Source organism: Oncorhynchus mykiss, chromosome 32 (assembly GCF_013265735.2).
Source record: "Oncorhynchus mykiss isolate Arlee chromosome 32, USDA_OmykA_1.1, whole genome shotgun sequence".
Taxonomy (NCBI): Eukaryota; Metazoa; Chordata; class Actinopteri; order Salmoniformes; family Salmonidae; genus Oncorhynchus; species Oncorhynchus mykiss.
In genome coordinates this window covers 22,865,393-22,877,531 of record NC_050572.1, presented here as the reverse complement: position 1 = coordinate 22,877,531, position 12,139 = coordinate 22,865,393, and the positions used below count along the sequence as shown (strand labels likewise).

At 42.2% G+C, this 12,139-nt stretch overlaps 1 protein-coding gene across 1 annotated transcript; it reads right to left on the bottom strand.

The window, feature by feature from the left end:
• Window positions 1-5,641: 5,641 nt before the first annotated feature.
• On the bottom strand, window positions 5,642-11,744 carry LOC110488110 (iroquois-class homeodomain protein irx-4-B). Its single transcript, XM_021560132.2, has 6 exons — window positions 10,738-11,744; window positions 10,267-10,515; window positions 9,878-9,987; window positions 9,388-9,550; window positions 7,091-7,259; window positions 5,642-6,948 (listed from the first exon to the last, which is right to left on the bottom strand). Exons 1-6 carry the CDS (start codon window positions 10,792-10,794, stop codon window positions 6,284-6,286), a joined length of 1,413 nt encoding a protein of 470 aa, XP_021415807.1. The 5' UTR covers window positions 10,795-11,744; the 3' UTR covers window positions 5,642-6,283.
• Between the last annotated feature and the right edge of the window lie 395 nt (window positions 11,745-12,139).

The following is a 12,139-nucleotide window of genomic DNA, read 5'->3' as shown; positions in this document are numbered from 1 at the left end:
GACCTTTACCATGGAGACGATATGACATGTTCTAGTGCCAGGGACAGAGAGGGTAGCTGGGGGAAGCAGACACCTCCGCCAAGGGGGGTGACGTGACAGTCTAGGGAGAGAGTTAGCTCTCAGCACTCTGATAGCCTCAAAAGACCTGAGTGTGTGTGACAGGACACAGGAGAGAATGGTGTGGCTGTGGTGTGTGTCTTGGAGAGAGAGAGGGAGAGAGGGGGGGGGGGGGGGGGGAGAGAGTGTGTACGTTTGTGCGTGTATTCATATAAGTGTTTGTGTGCGAGTGTGTCCGTAGGTGCATGTGTCCATAGGTGCGTGCGTGTCCGTAGGTGCATGTGTGTGTGTGTGTGTGATGGAGGGTGTTGAGTGGGCTAGGTGTTAGACTGAAGGTGTAGACAGTGTTTAGGATAAGTCAATATAATGTTCTTAGAGCCTAGAGAAATGAACTTCCTCCTCCTCTGGAGTCTGCAGAAACACCCTTACACAGACCTTCTTCAGAGTTAGAAATTCTGAAAAACAGGGCTTCCACCTTATTATGGGAGAGAGAATGCAATTCTATTAGAATGCACAATATATCAATTAATGTTGTGGATAGTTCCACCCATATGTAACTGTCAAATTGCTGTGGTCGGAGGGGCTTTGCCTGTTCTAGTCATTTCTATGCTTCCACCACTATCGAAAATCTGAATGTGATGGAAGACTTCATGTTGCAAGAAAGAAATTCACCGGTCGGGCATTTGACAGATGCTTGACTGTAAATGTTTGCATGATGCGTCCCCACAGGGTGTGCTGTGGTGGGGCTGTTTTCTTAGTGGTGTGAAACAAACAAGCTAACATCAGGTCCAACCTGTCTCTGCTACTCTACCAGACTGGGGCATTAAACACACTATGGCTTAATGCATTATCTGGCCCATAGAGCTTGGTGTTGTGTGGGAAAAGTGAGAGAGACAAGGCAGGGTGGGATATATTGTTTGTGTGTCTAGACTGCTTCTCTGGTTTAAGTTGAGAGAGAGGGAGAGTAGGGGGCAGTGGAGGAGAGAGGGTGAGAAGAGAGAGGGTGAGAAGAGAGGAGGAGATGACAGAGAGGAAGAGATGACATAGAGAGGAAGGAGAGAAGAATTTAGCAGTAGAGGTAAGAGAATGGAATGGAAGGAAAGTCAGAGGACGGTAAAGAGGGAGAAAGGACAAAGAGAGGATGGAGAACAGATAGACATCTCCACTGGACAGACAGAGACATGGAACACATGCAGTATTGAACTTAACCCACAGTGAGAAAACCTACAAGTTGCCACTCATCAGTACAGTGCTCTGCAAGACAGGCTAGTGCTCTCCAGCACTTGAGGCCCCATGTCACCGCAGCAGCTGAGGGTGTAAACAGGTACTCCAGTCCCGTTAAGCCTACTCTCCCTCTCCCCTCACATCTCTTCATATCTTTTCCCTCATATCTCCTCTCACCTCAGAGCTAAACGCCATGGATGATATAAGCACACTGAACTTTGGGGGTGGTTTGTTTTGAACCTTTTGATTTAGGCCTATTATTGAGCGTCTTGGTTTGGGGTAGAGTTCTCATTCAGGTTTGAGAGTTTATCATCTCACAAATTGCGATTGAATAAAGTGGAATGGTAGCCTATACACTAAAAAATGAGGGTTACTCAAAGCTTCTTTAGGAAGGGTGATGGTTCTATGTGGAACCATAATGACTCAAAGAACCCTTTTGAGCTTTTCAATGGTTATTTACAGATCACAAAAGGGTTCTTTGCTCTTTTAGTGAAACTTTTAATATAGGGTAGGCAGCTCATTAGAATATTTTGTGGCGTGGTTTTCTCATAGCTCTTTTTGTACCACCATGAGTGAGTATATCCAATGTGTTGTGTTACAGCACCTTCAGAAAGTAGTCACGCCCCTTTACCTTTTCCACACCTTGTTGTGTTATCAGCACCTTCAGAAAGTAGTCACGCCCCTTTACCTTTTCCACACCTTGTTGTGTTATCAGCACCTTCAGAAAGTAGTCACGCCCCTTTACCTTTTCCACACCTTGTTGTGTTATCAGCACCTTCAGAAAGTAGTCACGCCCCTTTACCTTTTCCACACCTTGTTGTGTTATCAGCACCTTCAGAAAGTAGTCACGCCCCTTTACCTTTTCCACACCTTGTTGTGTTATCAGCACCTTCAGAAAGTAGTCACGCCCCTTTACCTTTTCCACACCTTGTTGTGTTATCAGCACCTTCAGAAAGTAGTCACGCCCCTTTACCTTTTCCACACCTTGTTGTGTTATCAGCACCTTCAGAAAGTAGTCACGCCCCTTTACCTTTTCCACACCTTGTTGTGTTATCAGCACCTTCAGAAAGTAGTCACGCCCCTTTACCTTTTCCACACCTTGTTGTGTTATCAGCACCTTCAGAAAGTAGTCACGCCCCTTTACCTTTTCCACACCTTGTTGTGTTATCAGCACCTTCAGAAAGTAGTCACACCCCTTTACCTTTTCCACACCTTGTTGTGTTACAGCCTGAATTTCAAATGGATTACATTTAGATTTTTGTTCACTGGCCTACACACAATACCCCACAATGTCTAAAGTGGAATTAAGTTTTTCTAAAATGTTTTGATATTAATAAAAAATGAAAGAATACAATTAGCTTTAAGATCCCTCAGTCGAACAGTGAATTTCAAACACAGATTCACTCACAAAGACTAGGGACATTTTCCAAAGCCTCACAAAGAAGGGCACCTATTCATAGATGGGTAAAAAAAAAACAGACATTAAAAATTGCCTTGAGCATGGTGAATTTATTAATTGCAACTTTAGATCAATGCACACAGTCACTACAAAGCTACAGGCGTCCTTCCACACTCAGCTTGCCGGAGAGGAAGGAAACAACTCAGGGATTTCACCATGAAGCCAATGGTGACTATAAAACAGTTAGAGTTTAATGGTTGTGACAGGAGAAAACTGAGGATGGATCAACAACATTGTAGTTCTGCCACATAACTAACCTAAATGACAGAGTGATAAGAAGGAAGCCTGTACATAACATGACCTGAATTCAAAGCGTTATGTTTGGGGCAAACACAACACAACACATTACTGACTACCACTCGTCATATTTTCAAGCATGGTGGTGGCTGCATCATGTTATGGGTATGCTTGTCATCGGCAAGGACTAGGGAGTTTTTTTTTTTGGATAAAAAGAAATGGAATAGAGCTAAGCACAGGCAAAATCCTAGAGGAAAACTTGGTTCAGTCTGCCTTCCAACAGACACTGGAAGACAAATTCACCTTTCAGCAGTACAATAACCTAAAACACAAGGCCAAATATACAATGGAGTTGCTTACCAAGACGACATTAAATGTTCCTGAGTGGCCTAGTTACAGTTTTGAATCATATCAGCTTGAAAACCTATGGCAAGACTTGAAAATGGCCGTCTAGCAATGCTTAACAATCAACTTGATAGAGGTTGAAGAATTGAAAAGAATAATGTGCAAATGTGCAAATATTGTACAATCCAGGTGTGCAAAGCTCTTAGAGACTTACCGAGAAAGACTCGCAGCTGTAATCGCTGCCAAAGGTGCTTATACAAAGTTTTGACTCAAGGGTGTGAGTACTTACGTAAATACGATGTTTCTGCATTTCATTTTTTACACATTTGCAAAAATCTCCCAAAAAATGTTTTCACTTTGTCATTATGGGGTATTGTGTTTATATGGGCGAGAAAAAAAATATTGAATCCATTTTGAATTCAGGGTGTAACACAACAAAATGTGGGTTAAGTGAATACTTTCTGAAAGCACTGTATGCCATTACATATTATATATGACTGTGGCCAGTGACGTGTCTTGTGAAATAACCTTTCAGATTGAGAAAGGTTCTTTATAGAACCATTCTCCATAAAGGTTATATAAAGAACCATAAAAAAGGTTCTGTACATCCACATAAAGGGTTGTAACCACAGTGGAACCTTTTTTTGCTGCTATTTAGATCATTTTTTAATTGTTATTTTTTATAGAATCTTAGGGTTCTTTATAGCACCATAAGGTTCCAGGTAGAACCTTATGAGCATGGTTCTTTATTGAACCTCCAAAAAAGGGTTTTAAATTACATTAAAAGGGTTTATGCTATGGTTACAAGCCAAATAACCTCAATCTGGTACTATTTAGAAACATTATTTTTTGTGTGTGTCGAGCATTATTTCAGAGATTGTTCATTGTACCGCTTTGTAATCCTTAGCTAGCTCTATGTAAATAAGACTACAGGATTGTTCGATATACTATGTCTACATTCATTGCGCTGAAGAAAGAAAGTAAACTTTACAGGAAGAGCCAGATGTCATTATTTATCATCTTAAATCTAATTTATTTATGAAGCAGAAAAAGAATGGAATTCTCGGTTGAATTCGTCTTGAATTATTTAGACTGAAATGGTTAATTCCATACAAGGCCTCGGAAGATCTCGGCTCTGTTCTGTTTAATACTTTATCATCTTTCCTAAACCCGAATACTGAGGAGAAAAGAAGAGAGGGAAAAGTAGTTTATTCATCCTGGACCCTACCGCTTAATTGTTCTTTAACTCTTATTTAGAAAGTGTTTATGGAACATTTTATAAAGCCTCAAATTCGTGAAGTTATGTTGAATAATTTATTGTTCTTGACAACTGAAGGTTTTTGGGATATTGTAGGATTTGAGTTGAAGAGAGGGTGAGAACTATTCCATTAGGCCTATAATGTTATATATTTACTAAATTGTATTTGAAGCAACGACATTAAGCATCTTATAAAGATATGATGGGTGTGGTGATTCAAAGACCAAAATAAGTCCATGATGTAGGCCTTTACTGAATATATATATATATATATATATTAAAGATGTTTACCAGATCGAATTGTACCTCATTTGTATCAATAGTATCCATCCATTCGATCCCTCTCATGCCACTTATTATTCTAGCCTTAATATTTGGAAAAGTCTCCCTCAACCCTCGGGTTGAACGGCATCATGTCATGGATCGTCTTACAATGTCAGACCTAGGCTACTCCTAACCCGTCAGCTGGCAAATCAGAAGAGATATTGCATGAAGTCAGTGGAGATAAAGCTATTAGATTAAGAAGTGTGTTAGGCAGCTCAACTCCTCGCTAATGGAGTATATTCTATAATGGAGTGACCCGTTTAGAGAGCGGTGGATGCGCAGCTCATGGTCCCAGGTTGATGCAGTCAAAAGCCGGCTAATGAAAAGAGACGCATCACTGATTGCTGCTATATCTGGGCCCGCGGTGGAAGTGGCATCGATTTAACAATTTAGCAGCCCTGTCCTCTGTGTGTTGGAATTAGTCACGGCTCAAGGATGCCCAGCTTGCCCTCTTTTACAAACATACACACACACACACACACAAACTGAGGGAAAAATAGCCTACTACAGTATATCTCGATCTCCAATGTGCATTCATTGAGGAACTAACTATATGTGCAAAATATTCCGTCTTGGAGGAAATTTAAATTTACATTTTAGTTCAATAAAAAATGTAAAATAAACCTATTTATATTTCATTTGTGGGCTATGATATATTTTCATGATTTAGCGACACAGTTTCAGGACCATGGAGAGCGAACGCCACGAGCAAACAGACGCATAAAGAGAGAACATCATTCTGCAAAAAACGATTGTTTATTTCAGTGACTCAACAACTGCAATCGGACTTTAGTGCAAGAACATGTATACACGTGTGAAATAGTCATATCAGATGTGATCATAAGCAAAACATATATGATGCTTTATTTCGTTTAAGAGAAAAAAATGGTGCTCTCATGCATCTGGTTATTATAAAAGGTCTGTAAACGGTGTAGGCCAGTAGGCTACTCCCCCTAAGGTATTCCCACGGTGCTGTAGGAATGACAAAGTTCCAATAAACGACTAATGTGATACTCCAACATCATAAAACTACATATTTTCAGTGTTTTTGTGATCAAACCATCCAGCACTTTCCAATCTGTTGAGGGGTTCATTTTACCTGAAGAATGAGTAGGCTACTACATTGCTTGTCTATGTCCAAAGGGATTGAATCCCTCTTTTCCACTCATTTACATCTGTGTTTTAAACTGAAAGTAGTAAGAATTTGAAGTTCATGCAGAACTTATTTACTGACACTGATGTAGCCTACATGATGCATTGACACTTTTCTAAAACAAAAAAAAGGCATGGAAGCATGTGCCATCACAGGGAGTTCATATACCTTTCTACAGCAGTCTCTGTAAGTCTCTGTACATCTCTGTAAGTCTCTGTAAAGAAGTCTATACATTCTGCAAAGACGAGGTAACATGTTCAACAGAACGTTGTCCCAGAGTTCTGCCTTCCATCACCTGTCTATTTAACCCAATCCATGCCCTGTCCATGGCTGGCTTGGACAACACAGGGTTAAAGGAACTCTGTCTGAACAGTGGGTCGTGGAAGACCCCGTCCACCCAATCTCTGAGGGTAGTCACCGGGGAGTCCTGCTGCCCAGCCGCCCCCACCTTCAGGTGGGGTACTTCAGTTGGATACCCCCCTGGGGAGAGAGACTCGCTGGGGGTGGCTGTGTGCATGCATGCAGGGAATTCAGGTTGGATAGCAGCAGTTTGTGCGATGGACCAGATTTTAGGTTTGCTGCTCTCTGTACTTTGCAGGTCCTGTTGAGTGTAGAATGAGTTGGTTGTTCGGTTGTGCTCTGGTGTGTGTTTGGGACAGTCTGCTGACAGTGACAACCGCTCGTTCCCGTGTCGGGATGTGTCTGGGGTATGTCTGAGTGGGCTGGTAGAAGGGTCTTTGGGGTGGTGGTGGTGGTCCGGTGGTGTGTGTACTGGGGTGTCCTTGGTGTGAAACTGGTGTTTAGGGTCGCAGTCAGAACCATCCGACTCAAGCAGATCAAAGTCCTCCAGATCACTCTGTTGTAGGTCCACACACCTCACTGTTACAGAATCTACAGCCAAAAAATACATAGATGTTTTAACAATCATAAACTTGACAGCCTGATAGAAAGCAACTTCCATCTAAATTAATAGACGCCCTTTTAATTGCTTCTTCTAGTTAATGATATAAATCTATGGTACGCATGCACTCACCATCAACATCTATCTCGCTTTTGATTGGCTCTTCCTCTTGTGATCCCTCTGCACTGTCACTGTCATCATCACAGCCCCTCTCGTCAGAGCTCTTATTGGCTCGTGGTGACCATGTGACTTTGTTCTCCTTCTTCAGCCTCCGCCGTGCATTGGCAAACCACGTGGACACCTGAATGAACAAACACATTAAGATAGTATTGCATATTTGATCAATTCCCCATCTGGCCTTTGTGGCGTTGAGCAAGGCACTTAACCCCTAAAACTGCTTCAGGGGCACTGCAGTACGGCTGCCCTCTGCTCCAACCTCTCCAACCTGTGTTTCTAATTGTTTTTAGGATAAAGCAGAAGACATTTCTGTGGGATGTAATCTTTATCTGTGAGTATCCAGTGCTGACACTGTAACAGAAAACTGTAATTTATACGGTAATTTGGGGTATTATCAGCAGTAAAATACTCTAGCATATTGTAAATGATGGTGCATTGTGGAAGAATGTTGTGGGTGGGGAAATACTTACTGTATTTCAAATGGTACTGAAATTCCATCCCACAGAATACAGTAGCGTACCATGTCTTTGGAGATCCCAAAATGTTTTTACCACTAGCGGGTGCATGGCATTGTTGTTTCTGTCTCATTAACATATTTTGAGGTGTGCCTTGTAAGAGACTATATTTGTTGCACCCAAAGGCTGCAACACAGGTTCAAAAGTGATGAGGCAAAATTCGTACATGTCTTTGCTGGGCCTGGAGTTTGTACTGATATCATGACCTGGTCAGGTAAAACTCTGGGTCCTATTCGTAGGCTATGACAGGGTCCAATGTTAACTTGGCTCAAAATTGACTGGCCCAAACAGAATCTCTACTGGCCCGGACATGGTGTAATTTTAAATGCATTGGGGTCACACAGGGCCTAGGTTTGCATGCTTTCTATCTATATTCAGCTATTAATAGCCTATATTTGATTAGTATGATATGTATTAAAAGCTGTTTAATATAATTTAGCAATGTAAGTCATTACGTTGTAATAATTGCATTCATTTTTGTTTCTAAAGTATGTTATTTAAGACAATTGCGTTCCAAAAGAGATATCTAACTGGCTACAGTAGGCCAGGAAAGAGGAATGCTATAAAGGGTATTTTGTAGCTTACTCCTTGCAGACTATGAGGAGTAGCCAGCATAATGCTAGTGTGTTCACTATTGAAGGTTTACTTTTGTAAATTACTTTCACTAAAATAAATAAGCTCAGCAAGTAGATTGATGGGCGCTTCTTTTTACTTGAGGACAACTCGTACGTGCTGTTCGATTTTAGCTATCAACTTCTGCAGTGCTCGAGAAGTTGTGACTTGCGCGAGTGTAGTGGTGCTTGACTGTGCGGTCAATTATATTGCACAAATACAAATAGCACGACTTTTCTGAGTGTAGTCTTCAATGGTTTTCAATGGTAGGCGGCGACAGAGCAGGTAAATGTTGAACTGGAATTCAAAAATGCGCTGAGAAGTTACTGGCCCTGTCGGTACTGCTGCTTTGAAAATGGCAACACCAGATTATGAAGTACTGGGGGAAATGCTGTCTCGCCACACGTTTTCCGGTGGCTCTGTTTGCACCTGTGAGTAAGAATGCTGTACCAATTTAACTCGGAACTCGAACATGTACTTCATGTTTTTGATTTAACTGACCTGGAAGACCAGTTGTGCGGAATTTAGTCAATCACTGAACAGATCAATTAGCTCAGTTGACCTGGTATGGTGCCTAGTTGTACCTGTGGCACTCCAGGAGCAGGGTTGTCTACCCCTGGAGTACTGTTTTTAAGCAATAAGGCCCGAAGGAGTATGTTATATGACATATATATCATGGCTAATGGCTGTTCTTAGACAAAACACAATTCGGGGTGCCTGGATACAGCCATTAGCCGTGTTATATTGGCCATATACCACAACCCCCTGAGGTGCCTTATTGCTATTATAAACTGGTTACCAACGTAATTAGAACAATTTTGTATTTTTTTTGTCATACCCATGGATACGGTCTGATATACCATGGCTTTCAGCCAATCAGCATTCAGGGCTCGAACCACCCTGTTTATAATATGACATATATAATTTTACTTGCCACTGAGCTGCTTGTAAGTTACTGTCAAAGTCACTGCAACCCCTTTACAGTGTAGTGCTCCTCAAAAAGTGAGGAGCACTGTGACTAACCAGTACATAGTGCTCTTCGGTCGGACATGTACTGGAACACAACAATAAGTTCAGTAGAGCTCCAACTAACATATTCAGTCTCCAAACTGAGCCAGTTGTTACCTGTGTGAGTGTCATCTTGGTGATGATGGCCAGCATGATCTTTTCTCCCTTGGTGGGGTACGGGTTCTTCTGGTGTTCCTGCAACCAGGCCTTCAGAGTGCTGGTGGTCTCCCTGGTAGCGTTCTTCCTCCGGGCAGCTGCACTGTCCACTGATGACCCATACCTGGGAGAAGGGAGGAGATGGGAGGGGTGTCAGAATAGGAGTTTATTTGAAAGAGAAACTCTTCCAAATATTTATTTTCAACCCTCTGTTTATTGGATCTAAGATGTGCTGGAGTTTTCAAATATTTGACTTTTTCCTCCTTGTACTTGGAACTCTAAGGGGTTTGACTTATTACATTGTGCAGGAGACATGCGTTTGTAAATTGAACTATTTTATGCCACAATTACGCATGCGTTATCACCATTTCTCACGGTTAGATACAATTGAAATGTTTTCTAACGGAATTACAAGTTATTTAGAAACAGATAGCACGTTTAGTAGACATACCCATATCGGTCATATGGATACTGTCCAAATGCGTAATCGTACGGATAGTAAGCAGGGGTTTGAGAGGCCCCCACATGCGCAGCCGCTCCATCTTTGGACTCCAATGTTCCCTGCAAATATGAAATCAAAATATTGAATTATTCATTATTATTTCATTGTGATTGAGAAAACTTAAGAAAACCTTTCAAAACCTGACTGTCAAACATAGTTTTGTTTAGGCTACGTGCCCACCACAGATATGGAACAGTCCAGTACGTACGAATTGGGCAAATGTCTGTCCTTTTAATTTTCGCTGACATGATGAATTAAGTGAAATAAGAAGATATATATAATATATATATATATATATATATATATATAAACGAAATTCAATATAGATAAGTACATACCCTGGCATATAAAGCTGTTGCGTCGCCTCCGCAGGTGCCATAGTACCCCTGGCTCTTTCCATAGGCAGCGCCGTACACACCCAGACCTATAGCCGGGGTTGGTAGCTCTTGGCCCGGGGAGCCGAGCAGTCTGCTCTCGTACACCGGACACCGGAGAGGCTGGGGAGAGGGGGGCATCACACCGGAGTCCAGCAGAGACCTTCCGCTAGGCTCGAGGCAGTTGGCTAGAGAGCTCGTGCTCATGAGGAACTGGCGCGAATACAAGAATAGATTCTTCAGGAAGAATATAACCAATATGCAATGCATGAGCACAAAACGAAAAAGGCTATCTATAAATTCGTTATTTTGTCAAGCAAACAAAAAGTTGGGCTACAGGATTTATGTGCAAAACCGAAGACACTATAGTAACAGAAACAAACAATGTTTTCCTTCACCACACTGTGATGTTTGTTCTAGTGAGAGACGCCTTACCGGGTGTGTGGGTGAGTAGGGATATCCTAACTGCGGGTAAGCCATGATATCAAACATCAGTGAATGTCGGCAAACTTCAAAGGATCGAGCACGATTTCCAACTGTCACTCATCCGTGCATCAGGATTAAGTAGCTCCTAGACGTTGATCTAAGGTCACTTTTGCAATTGCCCTCCGATTGTGGGGTCTGGAGAGGTTATGCTTGTCTTAGATCTGTGAATAAAGGTAACTTTTACCAAATCAAACCAACACCGAAACGCACTGCTTTTCACCCCGGGTAAAGTGCCCGCACCCAATATTGGTTTGTAATGAACAGTCTGATCAGCTCCTCTTCAGCTCTTCTTCAGTTCTTCTTTCGATGTATTTGGGAAACATCAGCTAGGGAAATGTCCGTTCTCCCCAATTCCCAGTAATGCCCTTGGGATGTTTTTTGGGGGATGGCTTAGGTGTCCAAGTCGGTTGACAGTTGGTGACTCGCTGAATTAATGAATCTGTTTACTGTCCAGTCAATCTGACGCGGTGAAACGCATCATTTGCAGTCCAAAGCGGTAGTGATGTTGTGATCTATCATCCACAAACCAACCATGCCACTCCTGATGCGCTCTCTGCTTTTAACGCGCCTGTCTCTCTGACGTCACATGGACTCCCGCAGGCACCCTACGGGTCCTCTCCTTCAGGAACTTATATTCAGTTTAGAACCTTCGATTTATCCCCTTTCATGGAGAAATACAAATGTTTTAAATGAAACAAAATAGGCCTATGCCCCAAAAATACAATGGCAGAAATCCTTGTGCACGGAGTTGTTCTTCCTCAATGAGAGAACAGAACAAAGCCGAAGGTAGGCCTACATTCATCCAAATAATCTTGCAGAATAAACTTAGAAAAGTCTGATTTAATTGAAATAGGCCTACAAGACAGGAAATAAAATATCTATATACCTCATATACTAGGACTACTGTACTTACCGTTATTGACGGTGTCTGTGAACGACAGACCTGCTCACTCAAAGATTCCCTCCCGTTTACACACGAGCGCACACACCGCCCCGGGGTCCCGGTAAATATAATGAGGATGTGTTCAATTCGCCCCCCCTCCCTCCCTCCCTCCCTCCCTCCCTCCCTCCCTCCGACACACACACACACCGCATCAGAGGGGGAACACGGAATGACGTGACAGCTCTATCGCGGATGATTGATGACTATGAGATGAAATTAGCATAATAGCTTTTTATTCCTGTAGTTTAGATAACATGTCACCTCAATGAAATTACCTCCTGACTCCTGATCAAGCTGTTACAGTGGAGATGAGATTATAATAGCCAGGTCTGAACGAATTAATCAAACAATAAGCACTTCTGTTATCTTTAGAGGGCATCATTTCCAACTCAGTGGTTGTGATGCTGA